Source organism: Salvelinus fontinalis, chromosome 16 (assembly GCF_029448725.1).
Source record: "Salvelinus fontinalis isolate EN_2023a chromosome 16, ASM2944872v1, whole genome shotgun sequence".
In the NCBI taxonomy this organism is placed as follows: domain Eukaryota; kingdom Metazoa; phylum Chordata; class Actinopteri; order Salmoniformes; family Salmonidae; genus Salvelinus; species Salvelinus fontinalis.
The window spans coordinates 37545639-37570303 of NC_074680.1; the positions used below are offsets into that span (position 1 = coordinate 37545639).

Here is a 24665-nt window from a genome sequence, read left to right on the forward strand (position 1 = left end):
GTTTATTCTGGTTGACAATGTGCCATCTCGTGGACATGATCCCTAATCACTGGTCTCTAATCACTATCACAAAAATAAGCCACCAAATATTCAGGCATTAGCTAATACTATTTCCAGACATGATTAATTCACACAATTACATAGCAACCATGCACGAGCGTCGCGCCCCTGCTTTGAGCCCTAATGGAAAAGTTACTGGAGAGAGAGAGAGAGTGGGTGAGAGCAGGATGTATCAGTCGCCATTACTGACTGGGATGAGAGAGAGAGGAGTGAGCAGGTCTCCGATTACACGCATACCACCAATTAAACAAAATATATAAAAACAAACACATTTGGAATAGAAAGAGGATACACGGAACGTTCCCCGTGAATTGCAGTGCACGAGCCGTTGAAAAATGTAATTTGCTGGAGTAAAATAATACACTTGGAATGCTACCTTTTTTCGTGGTCTCGGAGCTGGGAGCGACCATGTTAGGTAGGGGAATGCATTTGGAATGGACTGAATCGAGTTTCTTCATTTGCTACACCCTGGATAAAATTGTCTGTGTCAAATAAATTCAAGGTTTTTTAAATTAAGGATCAAGGGAGGTAACGAAATATTCCGGCAAAGTCATTCGTTTTTGTATTTTGCGCTGAGTGAAATGTATTATTGTTCGACCAGCTACCACTATTTTTGCTATCTAACTAGGCAGTGTTAGCTACAGCTAGCTGGTGGGCTAAGCTCAGCCAGAGACTACTCTGGAAGCAAGCGATTTTAGCTTAGGCCCTTGAGTTGGCTATACATGTCATTCTTCCAACCAAATGCCATTGATGATGGGGTTATCATTGTCATAGTTTCTGATTACAATGGCATAGACAGACGTAACCTTTTATTGCATGGGTTATTATAATTGTAACCGTATGCAGATAAAGCAAACCACGTTTGCTAGCAACCTAATTGGAAGTGTGACAGTTTCACTTGCTGGACGTTTCTTGCTTGATAGTTCGCACGCAGTTAATGTTAGCTAAGCTAGGACAGGTACATTAGCTAGCTAACTAATGAACCTCCGATTGTTGCAAGATGATAATTGTTACTGACAAGTTGTCCAGAGCAGCGTCGTGCTTTTGAATAACCTCTACATCTCGTGTTAGAGGATTGCTTTTGAGTTTTGATTGTTGTGCCTCCATGGCAATGACATTCTTGGTTGAATACCATTATCATTCATCAATGACTGGGGTTTAGAAGGGCGCACCGTTCAGAACGTAGCAGACTGGAAAGAAATGTAACCACAGGCAGGTACTACAATGGTTTGCTAGTGATGGGCTACCTTCTCACCTGGGCAGTAACGTTACTAGTCACACATCTCGATAATAACAAAAAATCCAGTAGATATGCAATAGCTAAATTCCTCTTTAATACTAGAAGCGTGGGACCGGTGTAACTACAGTATTATAAATCGGACGTCAAAACTGGACTGTTTGCTTTGTAAGATGTCATGATGGGGTGTGTTGCATGATTCTTAGGTGACGAACATGCGAAGTTCAACAAATAGCCAGTATTGTTGTTAAAAGGTTCAATGATGACAGGTGCAATAGTTCTCTAGTAACATCTGCAACAAAAGTATTGCTGGAGTAAACTGAAATATAATCCATATTGAATGATGATGAATAGTAGGTTTCTGGGATTTGATAAATAACTAAATTATGATCTTGTCTCTCTATGCTTTTTTCATTATTTCTAGGTCACTGCCTCCAAGTCATTTTTTATCTTCTGCACAAATTTGATAAAATTAGTTTTTTTTAAAATGGAATGGCTAATATCTGTGGGGGGAGGGGGGATTACTCATGAAAAGAGTCACTGACACTGAACAAGGAACTTTTTTGTTACACTCCTACGGACAGTACAGGATTTATCAACATTTTTATTTGCAGGTTATCACATTTTTTTTGCAGGTTAACCTCTGTTGTAGGTTATTGCCTCATATGACTGACAGTCTCTAGAGCGGAAATAGTCTACTGTAACTGTTCAGATTGTATCATTAGTCCTGTGGACTGTTTGCAAAAGTTGTTCACTATAAAGGGAATAGGGTGCCATTTGGTACGTAGACCATATTAGGCCTATATGATCTGTTTTTTGTGTTCCTATGTATGTGTAGTTCAATTATACACTTTCTTTTTCAGGGAGGTCATAATAATGGAGAACCAGCTGCCCTATCCCAGCTCGAGGATCTAGGAGGATAGAGGGATTCACCACTAAAGGGAGAAAGCCATGAATGTGCACCACCACCCTATCTAACCAATTGGAGTGGAATGATAGCTGTGCTGGTAGAAACCTTTCCTGAAAGTGACAAAGCAATGACAGGGGGAATATAATGGCCAAGAACAAGGAGGCACGCCCCCCAACATATGCTGTCAGTGTTGTTGGCCTCTCAGGGACAGAGAAGGAGAAGGGCAACTGTGGCGTGGGCAAGTCCTGCCTATGCAACAGATATGTGTGTTCCAACGCTGACGGCTACTACACTGAGCACACTTCTGTGTTGAGCACAATTGACTTTGGGGGTCGCGTGGTGAACAATGATCACTTCCTCTACTGGGGTGAAGTGCCACACCGAAGCGATGACGGGCTCGAGTGTAAAATTCAAATCGTTGAACAAACGGAGTTCATTGATGATCAGACTTTCTTGCCACATCGCAGCACAAACCTGCAGCCCTATAGTAAAAGGGCTGCAGCCTCCAAGCTACAGTCTGCTGAGAAGCTGATGTACATTTGCACCGACCAGCTTGGCCTGGAACAGGATTTTGATCAGAAGCAGATGGCCGATGGGAAACTGAACATTGACGGTTTTTTATTGTGCATAGACGTGAGCAAAGGCTGCAATAGGAAATTTGAGGATCAGATGAAATTTGTCAACAGCCTTTATTCTCAAATGGTCAAATCGAAAAAGCCCATCGTCATTGCTGCAACTAAATGTGACGAGTGCATGGAGCAGTATCTAAGGGACCTTCAGGTGTTCGCTGCAAGCAAAAAGAACCTCCTGGTGGTAGAAACGTCAGCTCGATCTAGAATCAATGTAGACCTCTGTTTTAACGCGTTGACCCAGCAGATGGACAAACCACGAGGCAAACCCAAAATCATTCCTTATTTGGAGGCCTATAAAGTTCAGCGACAGTTAGTAGCCACAGTGTCCGACAAGTTTGAAAAGAGGATTGTACAAACCGTCAGAGATTATCACACAAGTTGGAAAACAGTGAGTAACATGTTGAAAAACCACCCTGACTATGAGGAATATATCAACTTGGAAGGCACCCGAAAAGCTAGAAACACCCTCAACAAGCACATCGAACAGCTGAAGCAGGAACATATCAGGAAAAGGAGAGCAGAATACTTCTCGAGCCTGCCAAAAATTCTCAATAACTTGCTCAACAACTTGGAAGAACTCGAGAACCTGAGCTGGTCGGAGGCTCAAAGTATCTTGAAGAGCAGGGCTGAGTTTCATTTCTGGTTTGTGGTGCTGGAACACACTCCATGGGATGAGACGGACCAAATTGACAAAGTCAACGACAGAAGAGTGCCCTTTGATCTCCTCAAAACGTTGGAAGGGGAGAAGATTTTTCAGAACCATGTCCAGCATCTGTTCTCAGAGAAAATGCGGTTAGAAATGAAGAATAGATTCAAGAAGACATTGGATAGAGTCCATTTCATCAGCCCTGGACAACCCTGGGAAGAGGTCATGTGTTTTGTCATGGAGGACGAGGCCTACAAGTATATCAGTGAATCTGATCGCAGGGATGTTTACAGCCAGCATCAGCAGGAAATAGTTGAAAGGGCCAAAGAGGAATTTCAGGAAATGCTTTTTGAACACGCAGAGCTGTTTTATGACCTTGATTTAAACGCCACCCCAAGCTGTGACAAAATGAGCGAGATCCACACTGTGCTCAACGAGGAGCCCAGATACAGAGCCCTGCAGAAACTGGCCCCGGACAGGGAGTCACTTCTTCTCAAGCACATCGGGTTCGTCTACCATCCTACGAAGGAGACGTGTCTGAGTGGACAGAGCTGCGTTGACATAAATGTCGAGCAGGTACTGGCTAACAGGCTAGTTCAGCTGGACCATGGTCGCTCTAATCTCTACTATAACAGTGCCAACATTGATAAAGTCAATTTGTGTCTCTTGGGAAGGGAGGGTCTCGCACAAGAACTTGCAAATGAAATCCGAGCCCAGTCCACAGACGATGAGTACACCCTGGATGGGAAAATATATGAACTGGAGCTTCTGCCTGTTGATGTCAACTCAACGTTGCTCTTTAGCCATACGTGGGCGTCGACCTTCAAACCTCATGGAATCTTCTGTGTCTTCAGCTCCATAGAGTCGCTAAATTGTATTGGCGACTGCGTAGGGCGAATCAGGGCAGAGATTGCACAGAACAGGAGGGAGAGATACGCTCCACCATTGCCATTCATTCTAATTCTAGCAAACCAGAGAGACAGTGTTTGCAAAAATATGCCTATCTTAAGACATCAGGGCCAACAGCTTGCAAATAAGCTACAGTGCACCTTTGTAGATATACCTTCTGCTACCTTTCCACGGAAGTTTAACGAGTTCCAAATTAAACAGGCTCTCAGAGGAGTATTAGAAGGACTAAAGCACAACTTTGATGTGATGAGCCCTCTGCCGTCCATCAAAGACATGTCAGAGACAGACTTGAGGATTGTTATGTGTGCCGTGTGTGGGGATCCATTTAGCGTAGACCTCATCCTCTCACCTTTCCTGGATTCACATTCCTGCAGCGCTGGGCAACCTGGCCAAAGTAACACTCTGATCCTCAACAAAATCATCGGCGACAGTCGCAGAAGAATACAGGTCACTGTCCTCTCCTACCACTCCTCCATCGGAATCAGGAAGGACGAGCTCGTCCATGGATACATCCTGGTCTACTCAGCAAAACGCAAGTCCTCCATGGCGATGCTCAGAGCTTTCCTGGCGGAGGTCCAAGATGTCATTCCTGTTCAAATGGTGGCCGTCACAGACAGTCAAGCAGACTTCTTTGAGAATGACCCAATCAAAGACCTCATGACTGAAGGGGAGCACATCGCTACAGAGATAACCGCCAAATTCACAGCTCTCTACTCTCTGTCTCAGTACCATCGTCAGACGGAAGTCTTCACGCCGTTCTTCAACGAGGTGCTAGAGAAGAAGAGCAGCATCGAGAGCGCCTTCATGTTTGACAGCTCTCGAGACTGCACGGGTGCGAGTGAAGATGTCTTCCCCCAGTCTCCCCACAGCCATTCCCCTGCTTACAGTTACTACCCTGACTCAGAGGACGACACAGAGGCCCCTCCGCCTTACAGCCCCATCGGGGACGACGTGCAGCTTCTTCCAACGTTTAGTGAACGTGGAAAGTGCAGGATCGATCTGGAGGGGAACGAGTACCCTGTCCATAACACACCTGTCGGTGACCAAGAGCGCAACCACAGAGTGCCTCCCCCGGTTAGACCCAAGCCTATACTATCCAAGCCCAACGTCAAGAAGTTGGACCCCAATCTCCTGAAGACCATTGAGGCTGGGATGAGGAGCAACAGACGACAACGCAGCCCCATGGCCCACGGTGAAGATGTTGAGGCGTCCGACAATTACGCAGACCCCGTAGACACTCTCCTGAAATCAAAGGGCTTTACCGACAACATCTACGCTGTCCCGGAGGACACCCACAGCAGGACCCTCAAAATGCGCAACTCGTTTGAGGGGCTTCACGTCTTACACGGGGACGAGGAGAACGGCTTCGACCACAAGGCGCAGGCCAGCAGGAGGCCCTCCAAGTATAAGCACCGCTCAAAAATACTCTTCAGCAAAACCAAGATGTACCACAGACGTGTCCACTCCGACGTCAGCGATGATGAGTCTGGGCCGGCCATGCAGAAGAAGAAGAAGGGCAGGGCCCATCGGGGCAGCGAGGAAGACCCCCTGCTGTCCCCTGCGGACCCCTGGAAGGGAGGGATAGACAACCCTGCCATCACCTCCGATCCAGAGCAGGATGACATGAAGAAGAAAAAGAAGAAAACGCCAAAGACAAAGGAACCTAAAAAGGTAGGCATTCTGATTCATGATTACTATAACACAGATTCAGAATGGTCTGCTCTCATGATTACTACAACACAGATTCAGAATGGTCTGCTCTCATGATTACTATAACACAGATTCAGAATTGTCTGCTCTCATGATTACTATAACACAGATTCAGAATGGTCTGCTCTCATGATTACTATAACACAGATTCAGAATAGTCTGCTCTCATGATTACTATAACACAGATTCAGAATGGTCTGCTCTCATGCATTGAAGAAATTCAATGTTTGAACTATCACACTGAGAGTAAATGTGACTTGTACTTTCTGTTGAATGTTGCAACATCACTTTCTCCTGGCCAAGCATGCACTCCCATTCCTTAGCAATTAACATGGGATATAACACAAGCAATGACAACATAATCACGGTTAAATATGAGCGCCATAGTTGAGGAGTGAGAGGAGAGTTGGGCATCCCACTGTATTGTAGTCTGGTCTGTTAAAGGCATTTGGAGGAAGGTAGGGTTCCCAGGGTGTGGAGGAAGTGCACTGAGGCATGAATCAGTGGACAACTTTTATGGTCCAAATGGCAGCCTATTCCCTATATAGTGCACTACATTTGACCAAAGCCCTATGGTCTCTGATCAAAAGTAGTACACTATATAGGGAATAGGGTGACATTTGGGACATAAAAGCTGTCCACTTCACATTTTCACTACAGTACTGTACAGTAGGTCCACACTCACAATGACATTTCAAGGAGCTTACTTCATTCTTAATTTTGTAAAATGATTTTGTCTGCACATAACAGGACAATCATACACAAATGTTTTGGTTAATATCCAAACTTCATATATTAGAATCATGAATAGTTTTTCACTACAGTAGCACCACTGCCATTAAGTATACTCTTATTGTTTGAACATTTTGCTATATTTGATAATCAGGCAACAGAACATTAACAAAATTAACCTGGGAACAAATTGTAAGTTCTTGCAAGGTGTTTTACACTTTATTTTTCAATTAGAGCTTAAGTCTTGTGGGGAATGACAAATCTTTTGAAGAATTGAAATGATGAACTTCATTTCTGTAGTTAGTTTTGAAAACGATGCTATTATGTTTTCCTTCAATTCACAGCCAAAATCCAAGGCCACAAAACCTTTGTACCCTCCCACACGGAGGAATTGGGAGAGCCACTACTTTGGTGTTCCCCTACAGAACCTGGTCACCCCGGACCGGCCAATCCCCTTGTTCATTGAGAAGTGTGTGGACTACATTGAACGCACTGGTAGGTTATTTTATATCAGTTCTCCCTCAACCCTGATCTGAGTTGTTGTTACTATTTGACTGTGTGAGCATGATCCTGTGGTAGTGTGTGTGTGTCAAAACATAGGCTACCCCAAATATCTATGCTATTTGGTCGGAATTCACTTGAGCCTTTTGTGGCTGCTGCTAACAAAATGTGGCATTCATTCATGCTGCCTTTTCACTATTAGCTGACAGTTGTTGGGATTTCAGTTGTGTGATAATATGATAACCCCTCTGCTCCAACTGACTGGCATGACCTTTATGACAGAACGTCATTGTGGTTGACTTTACTGAGTTTATTGCATTACAAACCACTGATTTCCAGAAAGAAGAGAAGATTCATTTACTACAGGTATAGTATGATTCCTTTTTAGATTCCCCGCCTGTTTGTATCGACTTAACTTGCTTAACATGTGCTTAAGCTCTTACTTAGCGCACTTGATCCTATTAATTGTTGGATCTCATGTAATGTTAGGGGTTAATCTAGTGATTCATTCGGCCCATGGGTTTTAAACAAGCTTATTCACTGACATGCCCAGCTACATTTGTTCACAGTCCTTTAGTAGTCAAATGTAGCATTGTAGCAATATTGTTTCCCCTTGCAGTGAATCAAAGGGCTTGACTCGCCTTAGTTTCTGCAAAGTGCATCAGTCGCCAGATGTAAGCCATGACTAGGGAGAGAAGACTCCTCTAACTGCTTACACACTCAATTGAGGATTTCATTAAACGCTTCCTTTTCCCCCACTAATAAATTGTGTTTAATGGGGGTCAGAAGAGGGGAGGGCGATGACTGGGCATGGTGAATGATTAACTGGAATTTGATGTTGATGCATTTGGAAATCTCATTGGCCATTATTCTCTCACTTAGCCTAATGCTAATGCCGACCAATATTTTGAATGCAGCAGGAGACGTCTCCCTCTAGGTTATTCGTAATGATATCTGATTTGTAAATATGCAGTTTAACTTAGTGTCTGGAACTGGAAATGATATAATCTCTGACTGCAGTGAACCCTCAATGCAGCATTATTTTGATTTATTTTCTACATTTAAAAAAAGGTGGGTTTTCCATTTATTTTTGGGGGGTTGAACGTAATCTCTGAACATATGTTAAACCAAGCTCAGTAAAAAAGTGGATTATTTTTGTTTGCTATGAAGTCAATGGAATAGAGTAAATTCATTCCAGTAGTAGTCATTGGAAACTTCCTGCTTGCTAGGCTATTGGTATCAGGGGCATCCCCCCCCCTACTTCGAGAGGTGACTCTGCAAGTAAGCATTTCATTGCACTGTGTACCCCATACATATCATGTGTATATGACGAAAAAAACAAACTTGAAACCTGAACATGACCGCCGTGTTCAATGGAAACATTGACTGGTATTGACTCATCAATACCCAGTGAGTGAGAAGCCTGAGGTCTCAGACAAGCCAACATTGTGGTGAATATCAAAGAGGTGAATTTCACACGGATCTGAGTAGCCTAGTTTGTGGCAGGTTTACATGCCTTTGAAGCAGTAGGCTGTGTGGCAATGAAACAAGCCCAGCACACTGCTGTGTGGTTGGATGAAATAGTTCCTGTTTGTGGTGCCTGTGGATGTTTGGAGATAGAAGTAGGGCACATTCTGGTGGTGGAGAAATGGTACCAGACTGGATCCTGTGGTTATGTTTGATGGTGGGAGCCTATTTCTGTACTCAACGATTGGCCGCTGGTGTTCTGTGGTGGCGATGGTTATAGACTGGTGTGTGTTCTGTGGTGGCGATGGTTATAGACTGGTGTGTGTTCTGTGGTGGCGATGGTTATAGACTGGTGTGTGTTCTGTGATGGCGATGGTTATAGACTGGTGTGTGTTCTGTAGTGGCGATAGTTATAGACTGGTGTGTGTTCTGTGGTGGCGATGGTTATAGACTGGTGTGTGTTCTGTGGTGGCGATGGTTATAGACTGGTGTGTGTTCTGTGATGGCGATGGTTATAGACTGGTGTGTGTTCTGTGGTGGCGAGGGTTATAGACTGGTGTGTGTTCTGTGGTGGCGAGGGTTATAGACTGGTGTGTGTTCTGTGGTGGCGATGGTTATAGACTGGTGTGTGTTCTGTGGTGGCGATGGTTATAGACTGGTGTGTGTTCTGTGGTGGCGATGGTTATAGACTGGTGTGTGTTCTGTGGTGGTGAGGGGTATAGACTGGTGTGTGTTCTGTGGTGGCGATGGTTATAGACTGGTGTGTGTTCTGTGGTGGCGATGGTTATAGACTGGTGTGTGTTCTGTGGTGGCGAGGGTTATAGACTGGTGTGTGTTCTGTGGTGGCGATGGTTATAGACTGGTGTGTGTTCTGTGGTGGTGAGGGGTATAGACTGGTGTGTGTTCTGTGATGGCGATGGTTATAGACTGGTGTGTGTTCTGTGGTGGCGAGGGTTATAGACTGGTGTGTGTTCTGTGGTGGCGAGGGGTATAGACTGGTGTGTGTTCTGTGGTGGTGAGGGTTATAGACTGGTGCGTGTGTGTGTGTGACTGTATGTGTGTTTCTCTCTTTTGACCATGTTGTGTGTGTGTGCATTTTCTCTTTGACCATGTGTGTCTGTGTGTATTTTTTCTTTGACCATGTGTGTACGTGTGCATGTGCGTGTGTGTTGAACCATAGAGTAGTTAATGGCTGATGCACACTGACAGTGATGAAGTGTTTGGGTCATTTGCTCTGGGAGCCAGTTGTATCTGCCTGGGAGAGATTGCTAGCCTCACTGTGTGTAGTTGCAAGCCAAGCCAGGGCTCCATGTTGCCCTTTGTGCACGCAGGGCTATGCCAACAACCATCATGCGTCACCGTCAGCCTTCAGAAATCATTGCCATGTTATCATCGTCATTATACCAGTGTTTCCCACAAGCACATGGAGTACCCAACCTAATAGGAAAAGTAGCCAGCCAGTTAAGATTGTTTTGCCGAACAAGCTCTATTTGGGTGTTCTCTGTTACATTCTATTGCTTTGATTCCATCCGAAATACACAGATTGGAAAACATTGTTGTTGTATTGTGTTTACAATTTAAATGACTGAAAATGTATGAATTCAGTGTATTGTTTTTTTTATATCATCTCGAACTAGGCCTATATGATCAGGACTATTTTCTAAGTAAGAGCACATTAAACCTTTAAAACATTTAACCCATCTTCTCTTGAGATTCATGTATTTTACAGCAATATATGACTTCCCACAATTATATTTGTTCTTCGAATTATGTATTTTATTAAAACTGAAAAATGTAAATTGCCTAAATGATCTCGAATAAAAAATAAAATGTTACATTGTGTGTGTGTGCCACAAAATAAATTGTGTGATGGCCACTTTTTCAAATGGTCTCTAAAATAAAAGGAACAGATGCTCAAATAAGTTCCATACACGTCAAGAGAAGATAGAATGACATCAGTTAAATTAGTGAAAAAATGTCAACAAGTGTTTGCAACTCTCTTTGTGAATTGCAGTATGTCATTTATTCCAAAAAAGACTTGTTTAACAACTGATCCACAGGTTTCTTCTTAAAGAATCTTGAAAGAGTCTGCTGACTTCCACAGGCTTCAAGCTTTCTTTTAAGAGGCCTTTTCTCAGCTATCTATAATACAGGTATGATTGAAGAATGAAGCAGGTGTTAATCATGAGCCTTGCTACACAGAAAGCAGCTGTTGACTTCTCCATTGTCAACACGTTGAACAGTAGACCTACTTTATATCAATATTTTAGAAAATACCATAGAAGTAACATTAGCTTTTAAATCAATTCAATCCGTTTTTTTGTATCGTATTTTGGACCAGAGTGAGGCTCTCTCTCAACTAGCCAACCTTTTGTCCCTTGCAGTGAGTAGGATTCACCATCTTCATCGAATGTTTTCATAATTTATCTGCAGATAGTCGCCAAAAAGCCTACCAATGTGCAAATTAGGGAGCCAAATAAACGTCTCTCTTACCGATGCAATTCGGTAGGCTACTGATGAGTCACTCACTTCAACGTCACTGTCTGGCAAGTCCTAATGGACTTCATATCGAAATTACAAAAGAGATCTTTAGCTCACATGTCCCGATGTGATACCATGGACATATAACTAAGTTGTATGATTTATGAGTGGCAAGGATGTATGAGATTGACTTCATTCAGTCAGTTCAACACCATTTATAAACTAGTCAAGCTTGCTGTTCGTCAATCAAAGCACAGTAAGCCTACGTACAAGCACATCATGGCTGCATATGAAACAAGCAAAATAAAATAAATGAATGTGCCAGAAAACAATAGGCTAAGTGGATTTCGACATTATATGGGACATGCAAATTGACTCACAGACGATGAAGGAGCATCGTGCTCTCTCCCTCCGTATAAAGACATTTGACTGCAACCACAGTGTACACAACACACAGACCCAGGAGGCAGGACAGACTTCAGACCTTCAAACTAGAGGTGCTTCTCTGAAATCGCACACTTTGTGACTGACAGGCGCCTGTCCTATCAATAGATTGCTAGAAGATGCGTATCGTTCATTCTAGCGGGAAAGGGCTCGGTTGTCTTTTTTTCTGACTTGCAAAATGTAAAAAGTAGCCTAGTTAATTTAAGTGAAAAAAGTACATCTGAAAATTAGTGTGTAACCGGCTGTATAGCCGACAGCCGGCGCTAGAGGAAAACACTGTCATACATCTTCACGCTGGCGCTAGTGGAAAACACTGTCATACATCTTCACGCCGGCACTAGTGGAAAACACTGTCATACATCTTCACGCCGGCACTAGTGGAAAACACTGTCATACATCTTCACGCTGGCGCTAGTGGAAAACACTGTCATACATCTTCACGCCGGCACTAGTGGAAAACACTGTCATACATCTTCACGCCGGCACTAGTGGAAAACACTGTCATACATCTTCACGCCGGCACTAGTGGAAAACACTGTCATACATCTTCACGCTGGCGCTAGTGGAAAACACTGTCATACATCTTCACGCTGGCGCTAGTGGAAAACACTGTCATACATCTTCACGCCGGCACTAGTGGAAAACACTGTCATACATCTTCACGCCGGCACTAGTGGAAAACACTGTCATACATCATCATGCCGGCGCTAGTGGAAACACTGTCATACATCTTCACGCCGGCACTAGTGGAAAACACTGTCATACATCTTCACGCCGGCGCTAGAGGAAAACACTGTCATACATCTTCACGCTGGCGCTAGAGGAAAACACTGTCATACATCTTCACGCTGGCGCTAGAGGAAAACACTGTCATACATCTTCACGCCGGCGCTAGAGGAAAACACTGTCATACATCTTCACGCCGGCACTAGTGGAAAACACTGTCATACATCTTCACGCCGGCGCTAGAGGAAAACACTGTCATACATCTTCACGCCGGCACTAGTGGAAAACACTGTCATACATCTTCACGCCGGCACTAGTGGAAAACACTGTCATACATCTTCACGCCGGCACTAGTGGAAAACACTGTCATACATCATCACGCCGGCGCTAGTGGAAACACTGTCATACATCTTCACGCCGGCACTAGTGGAAAACACTGTCATACATCTTCACGCCGGCACTAGTGGAAAACACTGTCATACATCTTCACGCCGGCACTAGTGGAAAACACTGTCATACATCTTCACGCCGGCACTAGTGGAAAACACTGTCATACATCTTCACACCGGCGCTAGTGGAAAACACTGTCATACATCTTCACGCCGGCACTAGTGGAAAACACTGTCATACATCTTCACTCCGGCGCTAGTGGAAAACACTGTCATACATCTTCACGCCGGCACTAGTGGAAAACACTGTCATACATCTTCACGCTGGCACTAGTGGAAACACTGTCATACATCTTCACGCTGGCGCTAGAGGAAAACACTGTCATACATCTTCACGCCGGCACTAGTGGAAACACTGTCATACATCTTCACGCCGGCGCTAGAGGAAAACACTGTCATACATCTTCACGCCGGCACTAGTGGAAAACACTGTCATACATCTTCACGCTGGCACTAGTGGAAACACTGTTATACATCTTCACGCTGGCGCTAGAGGAAAACACTGTCATACATCTTCACGCCGGCGCTAGTGGAAAACACTGTCATACATCTTCACGCCGGCACTAGTGGAAAACACTGTCATACATCTTCACGCCGGCACTAGTGGAAAACACTGTCATACATCTTCACGCCGGCACTAGTGGAAAACACTGTCATACATCTTCACGCTGGCGCTAGTGGAAAACACTGTCATACATCTTCACGCCGGCACTAGTGGAAAACACTGTCATACATCTTCACGCCGGCACTAGTGGAAAACACTGTCATACATCTTCACGCCGGCACTAGTGGAAAACACTGTCATACATCTTCACGCCGGCACTAGTGGAAAACACTGTCATACATCTTCACACCGGCGCTAGTGGAAAACACTGTCATACATCTTCACGCCGGCACTAGTGGAAAACACTGTCATACATCTTCACTCCGGCGCTAGTGGAAAACACTGTCATACATCTTCACGCCGGCACTAGTGGAAAACACTGTCATACATCTTCACGCTGGCACTAGTGGAAACACTGTCATACATCTTCACGCTGGCGCTAGAGGAAAACACTGTCATACATCTTCACGCCGGCACTAGTGGAAACACTGTCATACATCTTCACGCCGGCGCTAGAGGAAAACACTGTCATACATCTTCACGCCGGCACTAGTGGAAAACACTGTCATACATCTTCACGCTGGCACTAGTGGAAACACTGTTATACATCTTCACGCTGGCGCTAGAGGAAAACACTGTCATACATCTTCACGCCGGCGCTAGTGGAAAACACTGTCATACATCTTCACGCCGGCACTAGTGGAAAACACTGTCATACATCTTCACGCCGGCACTAGTGGAAAACACTGTCATACATCTTCACGCCGGCACTAGTGGAAAACACTGTCATACATCTTCACGCTGGCGCTAGTGGAAAACACTGTCATACATCTTCACGCCGGCACTAGTGGAAAACACTGTCATACATCTTCACGCCGGCACTAGTGGAAAACACTGTCATACATCTTCACGCCGGCACTAGTGGAAAACACTGTCATACATCTTCACGCCGGCACTAGTGGAAAACACTGTCATACATCTTCACGCCGGCACTAGTGGAAAACACTGTCATACATCTTCACGCCGGCACTAGTGGAAAACACTGTCATACATCTTCACGCCGGCACTAGTGGAAAACACTGTCATACATCTTCACGCCGGCGCTAGTGTAAAACACTGTCATACATCTTCACGCCGGCACTAGTGGAAAACACTGTCATACATCTTCACGCTGGCGCTAGTGGAAAACACTGTCATACATCTTCACGCCGGCACTAGTGGAAAACACTGTCATACATCTTCACGCCGGCACTAGTGGAAAACACTGTCATACATCTTCACTCCGGCGCTAGTGGAAAACACTGTCATACATCTTCACGCCGGCACTAGTGGAAAACACTGTCATACATCTTCACGCCGGCGCTAGAGGAAAACACTGTCATACATCTTCACGCCGGCACTAGTGGAAAACACTGTCATACATCTTCACGCCGGCACTAGTGGAAAACACTGTCATACATCTTCACGCCGGCGCTAGAGGAAAACACTGTCTTACATCTTCACGCCGGCACTAGTGGAAAACACTGTCATACATCTTCACGTGTCAGTCATTGTGTCTAGTTTTTAAATGTTTTCTTGTTTCTTGCTGTCTGTGTGACCCTCACTAGATTGTAGTGACTGGGGGATGAGGGGCTTTGCATGGTGTTGTGGACACTAGAACTGGTAGAATGGGGATGGAGACCTGAGAGAGAGAGAGGCCTTGCTGCTGCTGCTTTAATGTCTGTTTTCCTACAGATCAGGCTCACCCAAATACTGTGACTTCTATTAGTTTTAAATGACAAGGGCCTGACATGACTCAGACAGGGCCTGGATTTAGCTCTGGGGGCCTTAGTTTCAACTGGACTGGAAGTTCTGTGCTAATAAAATAGTTCTTATAGGTATTAGGCTATCATCGGATCGCTGAACATAACATACAACAGCACAGTGCTGCAGAGTGCAGGAAGAGGGCAGCTGGCTTCATCAAGAGTCTGAGGAATGCTGAAACAAAATGAGCAATCACATTCAATTAACAGACACCCGTTGCTTCCCATTTTCTCTCTCCATGTCTCTCTCTCGCTCTCTCACTTTCTCTCTCCTGCCGCTATGGACGTTCTTACTCTCCACATCACAAAATGGAGGAAAGAAAAAATGACTAAACTGCACATATGTGCATAAGAAGCATGTTCAGACTGACGCAGACTAGTACTTAGGCTTGGGTCACATAGAGAGAGAGCAGAATAGAAAGAGGATTGGGAGGCCCCGGTGCTGTAACGACTGTCTTTCGGTGAGTTAGTAGACCAAGGCGCCGCGGGTGATGAATACATAATGCTTTATTGCAAGACGAAGAACAGACACGAAATACACTTGACTAATTTACAAAATAACAAAACGAACTAGACAGACCTAAACTACGAACTTACATGAAACGAAGAACACATGAACAGGAACGACCGAACGAACGAGACGAGACAGTACCGTGTGGTGCAATAAACACAGACACAGCGACAATCACCCACAAACAAACAGTGAGAACAACCTACCTTAATATGACTCTCAATTAGAGGAAAAGGCAAAACACCTGCCTCTAATTAAGAGCCATACCAGGCAACCCAAAACCAACATAGAAACGGAAAACATAGACTGCCCACCCAAAACTCACGCCCTGACCATCACACACATACAACACAACAGAAAACAGGTCAGGAACGTGACAGAACCCCCCCCTCAAGGTGCGAACTCCGGGCGCACCCCTAAAACTCAAGGGGAGGGTCTGGGTGGGCATCTGTCCGCGGTGGCGGCTCCGGCGGTGGACGAGGACACCACTCCACCACTGTCTTTGTCCCCCTCCTTAGCGTCCTTTGAGTGGCGACCCTCGCCCCCAACCATGGTCCAGGAACCTTTACTAAGGCCCCTCCTACATAGAGGAGACAGCTCAGGACAGAGAGGTAGCTCAGGACAGAGGGACAGCTTAGGACAGAGGGACAGCTTAGGACAGAGGGACAGCTTAGGACAGAGGGACAACTCTGTACTAATGGCAGCTCCGGACTGGGTGGCAGCTCCGGACTGGGTGGCAGCTCCGGACTGAGTGGCAGCTCCGGACTGAGTGGCAGCTTCGGACTGAGTGGCAGCTCCGGACTGTAGGGCAGCTCATGACTGTAGGGCAGCTCATGACTGTAGGGCAGCTCATGACTGTAGGGCAGCTCATGACTGTAGGGCAGCTCATGACTGTTGGGCAGCTCATGACTGAAGGGCAGCTCATGACTGAAGGGCAGCTCATGACTGTAGGGCAGCTCATGACTGGAGGGCAGCTCATGACTGGAGGGCAGCTCATGACTGTAGGGCAGCTCATGACTGTAGGGCAGCTCATGACTGTTGGGCAGCTCATGACTGTTGGGCAGCTCCTGACTGAAGGGCAGCTCATAACTGTAGGGTAGCTCATGACTGGAGGGCAGCTCATGACTGTCTGGCGGCTCTGGCAGCTCCTGACTGGCTGGCGGCTCTGGCAGCTCCTGACTGGCTGGCGGCTCTGGCAGCTCCTGACTGGCTGGCGGCTCTGGCAGCTCCTGACTGGCTGGCGGCTCTGGCAGCTCCTGACTGGCTGGCGGCTCTGGCAGCTCCTGACTGACGGACGGCTCTAATGGCTCGGGACAGACGGGCGGCTCTAATGGCTCGTGGCAGACGGATGGCTCAGAAGGCGCTGGGCAGACGGATGGCTCAGAAGGCGCTGGGCAGACGGATGGCTCAGAAGGCGCTGGGCAGACGGATGGCTCAGAAGGCGCTGGGCAGACAGATGGCTCAGACGGCGCTGGGCAGACAGATGGCTCAGACGGCGCTGGGCAGACAGATGGCTCAGACGGCGCTTTGCAGACAGATGGCTCAGACGGAGCTGGGCAGACAGGCAGTGCAGAAGGAGTTGGGCAGACGGCCGACTCTGCCCTGCTGAGGCGCACAGTAGGCCTGGTGCGTGGTGCCGGAACTGGAGGTACCGGGATGACGGCACGCACTTCAAGGCTAGTGCGGGGAGCAGGGACAGGGCACACTGACCTCTCGAAGCGCACTATAGGCCTGGTGCGTTGTACCGGAACTGGAGGTACCGGGCTGAGGGCACGCACCTCAGGGCGAGTGCGGGGAGAAGGAACAGTGCGTACAGGGCTCTGGAGACGCACAGATGGCTTAGGGCGTGGTTCCGGAACTGGAGGCACTGGGCTGGAGACACGCACCATAGGGAGAGTGCGTGGAGGAGGAACATGGCTCTTAAAACGCACTGGAAGCCTGGTGCGTGGTGTAGGCACTGGTGGTACTGGGCTGGGGCGAGGAGGTAGCGCCGGAAATACCGGACCGTGTAGGCGTACTGGCTCCCTTGAGCACTGAGCCTGCCCAACCTTACCTGGTTGCATGCTCCCCGTAGCCCGTCCAGTGCGGGGAGGTGGAATAACCCGCACTGGGCTGTGTTGGCGAACCGGGGACACCATGCGTAAGGGTGGTGCCATGTAAGCCGGCCCAAGGAGACGTACTGGTGGCCAGATATGTAGGGCCGGCTTCATGACATTTGGCTCAATGCCCAATCTAGCCCTACCAGTGCGGGGAGGTGGAATAACCCGCACTGGGCTATGCACCCGTACAGGAGACACCGTGCGCTCTACTGCGTAACATGGTGTCTGCCCGTACTCCCGCTCTCCACGGTTAGCCTGGGAAGTGGGCGCAGGTCTCCTACCTGCCCTTGGCCCACTACCTCTTAGCCCCCCCCCAAGAAATTTTTGGGTAGTACTTGCGGGCTTCCAGCCTTGCTTCCGTGCTGCCTCCTCATAACGTCGCCTCTCCGCTTTAGATGCCTCCAGCTCCGCCTTGGAACGGCGACACTCCTCTGGCTCTGCCCAGGGTCCTTTACCGTCCAGGATCTCTTCCCATGTCCAATCCTCCTTTTCCCACTGCTGCTGTCGTTGCTGTCTGTTAACCCGCTGCTTGATCTGGGTTTGGTGGGTGATTCTGTAACGACTGTCTTTCGGTGAGTTAGTAGACCAAGGCGCAGCGGGTGATGAATACATAATGCTTTATTGCAAGACGAAGAACAGACACGAAATACACTTGACTAATTTACAAAATAACAAAACGAACTAGACAGACCTAAACTACGAACTTACATGAAACGAAGAACACATGAACAGGAACGACCGAACGAACGAGACGAGACGAGACGAGACAGTACCGTGTGGTGCAATAAACACAGACACAGCGACAATCACCCACAAACAAACAGTGAGAACAACCTACCTTAATATGACTCTCAATTAGAGGAAAAGGCAAAACACCTGCCTCTAATTAAGAGCCATACCAGGCAACCCAAAACCAACATAGAAACGGAAAACATAGACTGCCCACCCAAAACTCACGCCCTGACCATCACACACATACAACACAACAGAAAACAGGTCAGGAACGTGACAGGTGCACAACTTAGCAAGAGCACAAGTACATTAGAGTGTCTAGTTTGAGAAACAGATGCCTCACAAGTCCTCAACTGGCAGCTTCATTAAATAGTACCCGCAAAACACCAGTCTCAACGTCAACAGTGAAGAGGCAAAGAAAAAGCCATATCTCAGACTGGCCAATAAAAATAACAGATTAAGATGGGCAACTCTGCCGAGAAGGCCAGCATCCAGCATCCTGAAGTCGCCTCTTCGCTGTTGACGTTGAGACTGATGTTTTGCGGGTACTATTTAATGAAGAACTTGTGAGGCGTCTGTTTCTCAAACTAGACACTCTAATGTACTTGTCCTCTTGCTCAGTTGTGCACCGGGGCCTCCCACTCCTCTTTCTGTTCTGGTTAGACCCTTCTGTGAAGGGAGTAGTACACAGCGTTGTACGAGATCTTCAGTTTCTTGGCAATTTCTCGCATGAAATAGCCTTCATTACTCAGAACAAGAATAGACTGACGAGTTTCAGAAGAAAGTTCTTTGTTTCTAGTCATTTTGAGCCTGTAATCGAACCCACAAATGCTGATGCTCCAGATACTCAACTATTCTAAAGAAGGCCAGTTTTATTGCTTCTTTAATTAGCACAACAGTTTTCAGCTGTGCTAACATAATTGCAAAAGGGTTTTCTAAATGTTATGTTATTTTAATGGACAAAACATCTGCTTTTCTTTCATAAACAAGGAAATTTCAAAGTGAACCCAAATCTCTGTAAAGGTAGGTGTATATATGTAATGGGTGCATAGAAATTATAGACATAATGGACAGTGTGTGGATAGAATATTGAATATATCTGTAGAATACATAGGATAGAATAGTGTATGTACACAGCAATAGTTGAATAGGATGGCATTGACTAGAACACAGTATATACATATGAAATTATTAAAACAGTATGTAAACATTATTAAAGTGACCAGTGATTCCACCTTAGAGGCAGTAAGGTGCAGGGTTGAGTAACCGGGCGGTAGCCAGCTAGTGATGGCTATTTAACAGTCTGAAGCCTTGAGATGTTTTTTAGTCTCTCGTCCCCAGCGTTAATGCACCTGTACGGACCTCGCCTTCTTGAAGATAGCGGGGTGAACAGGCCGTGGCTCAGGTGGTTGATGTGTCCTTCCTGTGACATTGGGTGCTGTAGGTGTCCTGGAAGGCAGGCAGTGTGCACCCGGTGATGCTTAGGGCAGACCGCACCACCCTCTGGAGAGCCCTGCGGTTGCGGGCGTTGCAGTTGCCATACCAGGCGATGACACAGCCCAACAGGATGCTCTCAATGATGCATCTGTAAGAGTTTGTGAGGGTCTTAGGGGGCCTAGCTGAATTTCTTCATCCTCCTGAGGTTGAAGAGGCACTGTTGCGCCTTTTTCACCACACTGTCTGTGTGGGTGGACTATTTCAGATTATCAGGGATGTGTACGCTGAGAAACTTGAAGCTTTTCACTTTCTCCACTGCGGCCCCGTCGATGTGGATGGAGCGTGCTCCCTCGGCTTTCTCCTGAAGTCCACAATGAGCTCCTTCGTTTTGTTGACGTTGAGTGAGAGGTTATCTTCCTGGCACCACTCTGTCAGGTCCCTCACCACCTTTCTGTAGGCTGTGTCGTCATTGTTGGTAATCAGGCCTACTATTGTTATGTCAGTACAGGAGAGGGCTGAGCACGCACCCTTGTGGGGCCACTGTGCTGAGGATCAGCGAAGTGGTGTAGTCACCACCTGGGGGCGGCCCGTCAGGAAGTCCAGGACCCAGTTGCACAGGGCGGGGTTCAGACCCAGGGCCTCGAGCTTAACTTCTCTAGGGTAGGGGGCAGCATTCGGAATTTTGGATGAAAAGCATACCCAAATGAAACTGCCTGCTTCTCGGGCCCAGAAGATATGATATGCATATAACTGGTCGATTTGGATGGAAAACACTCTAAAGTTTCCAAGAGATGATTGTGGACTTCAGGAAACAGCAGAGGGAGCACCCCCCTATCCACATCGATGGGACAGTAGTGGAGAGGGTAGTAAGTTTTAAGTTCCTCGGCGTACACATCACGGACAAACTGAATTGGTCCACCCACACGGACAGCGTTGTGAACCTCAGGAGGCTGAAGAAATTCGGCTTGTCACCAAAAGCACTCACAAACTTCTACAGATGCACAATCGAGAGCATCCTGTCGGGCTGTATCACCGCCTGGTACGGCAACTGCTCCACCCACAACCGGAAGGCTCTCCAGAGGGTAGTGAGGTCTGCACAACGCATCACTGGGGGCAAACTACCTGCCCTCCAGGACACCTACACCACCCGATGTCACAGGAAGGCCATGAAGATCATCAAGGACAACAACCACCCGAGCCACTGCCTGTTCACCCCGCTATCATCCAGAAGGCGAGGTCAGTACAGGTGCATCAAAGCAGGGACCGAGAGACTGAAAAACAGCTTCTATCTAAAGGCCATCAGACAGTTAAACAGCCACCACTAACATTGAGTGGCTGCTGCCAACATACTGACTCAACTCCAGCTCACTTTAATAATGGAAATTGATGGGAATTGATCAAAAATGTATCACTAGCCACTTTAAACAATGCCACTTAATATAATGTATATGTATATACTGTACTCTATATCATCTACTGCATCTTGCCATCTTTATGTAATACATGTATCACTAGCCACTTTAAACTATGCCACTTTTATGTTTACATACCCTACATTACTCATCTCATATGTATATACCGTACTCGATACCATCTACTGCATCTTGCCTATGCCGTTCTGTACCATCACTCATTCATATATCTTTATGTACATATTCTTTATCCCTTTACACTTGTGTGTATAAGGTAGTAGTTGTGGAATTGTTAGGTTAGATTACTCGTTGGTTATTACTGCATTGTCAGAACTAGAAGCCCAAGCATTTCGCTACACTCGCATTAAAATCTGCTAACCATGTGTATGTGACAAATAAAATTTGATTTGATTTGAAATATTATCGATTATTTAGGCTAAAAACAATCTGAGGTATGAATATAAACATCGTTTGACATGTTTCTATGAACTTTACGGATACAATTTAGATTTTTTGTCTGCCTGTTTTGACTGCGTTTGAGCCTGTGGATTACTGAAGAAAACACACAAACAAAACTGAGGTTTTTGGATATAAAGAGACTTAATCGAACAAAAGGAACATTTATTGAGTAAATTAATGTCTGCCGAGTGCAACCATATGAAGATCATCAAAGGTAAGGGATTAATGTTATCTCTATTTCTGACTTGTGTAACTCTTCTACTTGGCTGGTTACTGTTTGTAATGATTTTTCTGCTGGGCTATGTTCTCAAATAATCGTAAGGTATGCTTTCGCTGTAAAGCATTTTTTAAATCTGACACCGTGGTTTGATTCACAAGAAGTTAATCTTTAAACCTATGTTTTGTTTTCTGAATTTTTATAATGAGTATTTCTGTATTTGAATTTGGCGCCTAGCAGTTTCACTAGCTGTTGAAGAGGTGGGATGCTAACATCTCACGTCCCCAAGAGAGGTTAATGAAGATCTTGGAGGGTACTATGGTGTTGAAGTTCTGAGCTGTAGTCAATGAACAGCATTCTTACATAGGTATTCCTTTTGTCCAGATGGGATAGGGCAGTGGGCAGTGCAATGGCGATTGCATCATCTGTGGATCTATTTGGACGGTATGCAAATTGAAGTGGGTCTAGGGTGTCAGGTAGGGTGGAGGTGATATGATCCTTAACTAGACTTTCAAAACACTTCATGATGACAGAAGTGAGTGCTACGGGGCGATAGTCATTTAGTTCAGTTACCTTAGATTTCTTGGGTACAGAAACAATGGTGGACATCTTGAAGCATGTGGGGACAGCAGACTGGGACATGTCTGAAAAACACTCCAGCCAGCTGGTCTGCACATGCTCTGAGGACGCGGCTAGGGATTCCATCTGGGCTGGCAGCACTGCGAGGGTTAACATGCTTAAATATCTTACTTAGGTCGACCTCGGAGAATGAGAGCCCACAGTCCTCGGGAGCGGCCTGCATCGGTGGCACTGGGTTATATAACACAGGAGAGATTATTTCACAGAAAATAATGTTTGTTGAGTTTTGTCATAGTTTAAAGTGATGAAAAGTAGCTTACAGCCAGCCATGCTCTCATGTCTCGTCATTGAGCACCCCATGCGGAGCCATTGTTCACACACACAGAGCACATGCAGCCTGCAGGGAGCGGGTGACATAGTGAGGAGCAGCGAATGGATTTACTAATGCAGTTATTTCAAACTTTGGTTTTCGGACAGAAGCAATGGTATGGCCTGAACGTCGCGGGCATGGGCTCTACTAAACATAGAAGATCATTTTAATTACACGCTCACCGTCAGTTGTACAGAGCAAGAGGTGGAGTCAGCTAGAGTGTGCAGCTTTCTGAGAATCACTGGTATAGAAGGGCAGGTTCGAAGTGCAAAGTCTTGTCTGATGATTTGACGAGGCTATGCAACCTTTTTTTACAGACGGGGTGTTTCGATAGCTATGATGCAACCGTACAGTAAATTATGATATTTGGAGACTAGAAATACACGTGAACATTTATTTGGTGTAAAATTCCCCTTTAACCCACAACAGATGGATGAGGGGTCACAATACAGGACGACTGTCTTTTCAAAGTAACATTTGTGTACATAAAACGTAGGTTATACAGAAAGTAAAGGAGATGAGTGCATTGGTATTCCGTGAGCATAACGGATTTACTCCTACATTTGTCACACACAAGTAACTGAGACCAAATTATATTTGGAAATATTGACCTGGTTAGCATTTCTGTGTCAGCCTTCATGTTGAGGCCTCACCTCAGTATGTCCTGATCAGGGTCTCAGAACAGATCACCGGTATTGTAATGTTATTAACAGACACCAGGCAAGATGCTGATCAGTTGGGTCTCAGAACAGATCACCGGTATTGTAATGTTATTAACAGACACCAGGCAAGATGCTGATCAGTTGGGTCTCAGAACAGATCACTGGTGCTTTAACGTTACTAACAGACACCAGGCAAGAGGCTGAGCAGAGAGAGGACTCAGAGCAGCTCACGGATAAATTATTATATATATTATATTATTATACAACTTCCTCCAAATAAATCAAGACAAGGCCGAGGTACTTATTGTTGGAGCCAAAGCACAGAGAGAGAATCTGCTGCACATTTGAATTCACAGGCAATAAAGATAAAACACTAGGTAAAAAAACCTAGGTGTTATTTTAGATTCTGAACTAAATTTCGAATCACACATTAGGAATGTGAACAAAATAGCTTTTTACCACCTGAGGAACATTGCCAAGGTGCAGCTGTTTCTCTCAGGCTGATACAGAGAGACTCATCCATGCTTTTATTACAAGCAGGCTTGACTACTGTAAAGCTCTCATGTCTGGTCTACCCAAGAAAGCCATTGGTCACCTGCAAAACATACAGAATGCTGCAGCACGGGTACTGACCAAGACCAGATGGTGAGCACATATTACACCGGTTTTAAGGTCTCTGCACTGGCTGCCTGTGAGTTTTAGAAATCATTTTAAGATTCTTCGAAGAGGCCTGCAGAGGCCTTTAGTTATTATGCCCCCAGCCTCTGGAATAGCCTGCCAGAGAACCTGAGGGGGGTTGAAACTGTGGACATATTTAAAGGAGATCTTAAAACATATCTTTTTAGCTTTGCTTTTCCTTGGGGTGCTTTTAATCATT

The 24665-nt window shown here is 45.9% G+C and overlaps 1 protein-coding gene across 3 annotated transcripts; it reads left to right on the forward strand.

The window, feature by feature from the left end:
* Positions 1 to 210: 210 nt before the first annotated feature.
* Positions 211 to 12410, forward strand: LOC129813117 (rho GTPase-activating protein 5-like). 3 transcript variants are annotated; one of them, XM_055865312.1, is made up of 3 exons: positions 211 to 277; positions 2161 to 6065; positions 7181 to 12410. In XM_055865312.1, exons 2-3 carry the CDS (start codon positions 2352 to 2354, stop codon positions 7370 to 7372), a joined length of 3906 nt encoding a protein of 1301 aa, XP_055721287.1. In that variant the 5' UTR covers positions 211 to 277; positions 2161 to 2351; the 3' UTR covers positions 7373 to 12410. The 3 variants fall into 3 exon arrangements, with proteins under 3 accessions (XP_055721287.1, XP_055721285.1, XP_055721286.1); XM_055865310.1 differs by having other exon boundaries at positions 219 to 475; XM_055865311.1 differs by having other exon boundaries at positions 219 to 397.
* The last annotated feature ends 12255 nt before the right edge of the window (positions 12411 to 24665 follow it).

Excerpts from the sequence above, each read along its gene's own strand:
- LOC129813117 (XM_055865312.1), top strand. The coding sequence starts at position 2,352 with ATGGCCAAGAACAAGGAGGCACGCCCCCCAACATATGCTGTCAGTGTT. Across the intron at positions 6,066-7,180 it reads AGACAAAGGAACCTAAAAAG|CCAAAATCCAAGGCCACAAA; the intron begins GTAGGCATTCTG and ends TTCAATTCACAG.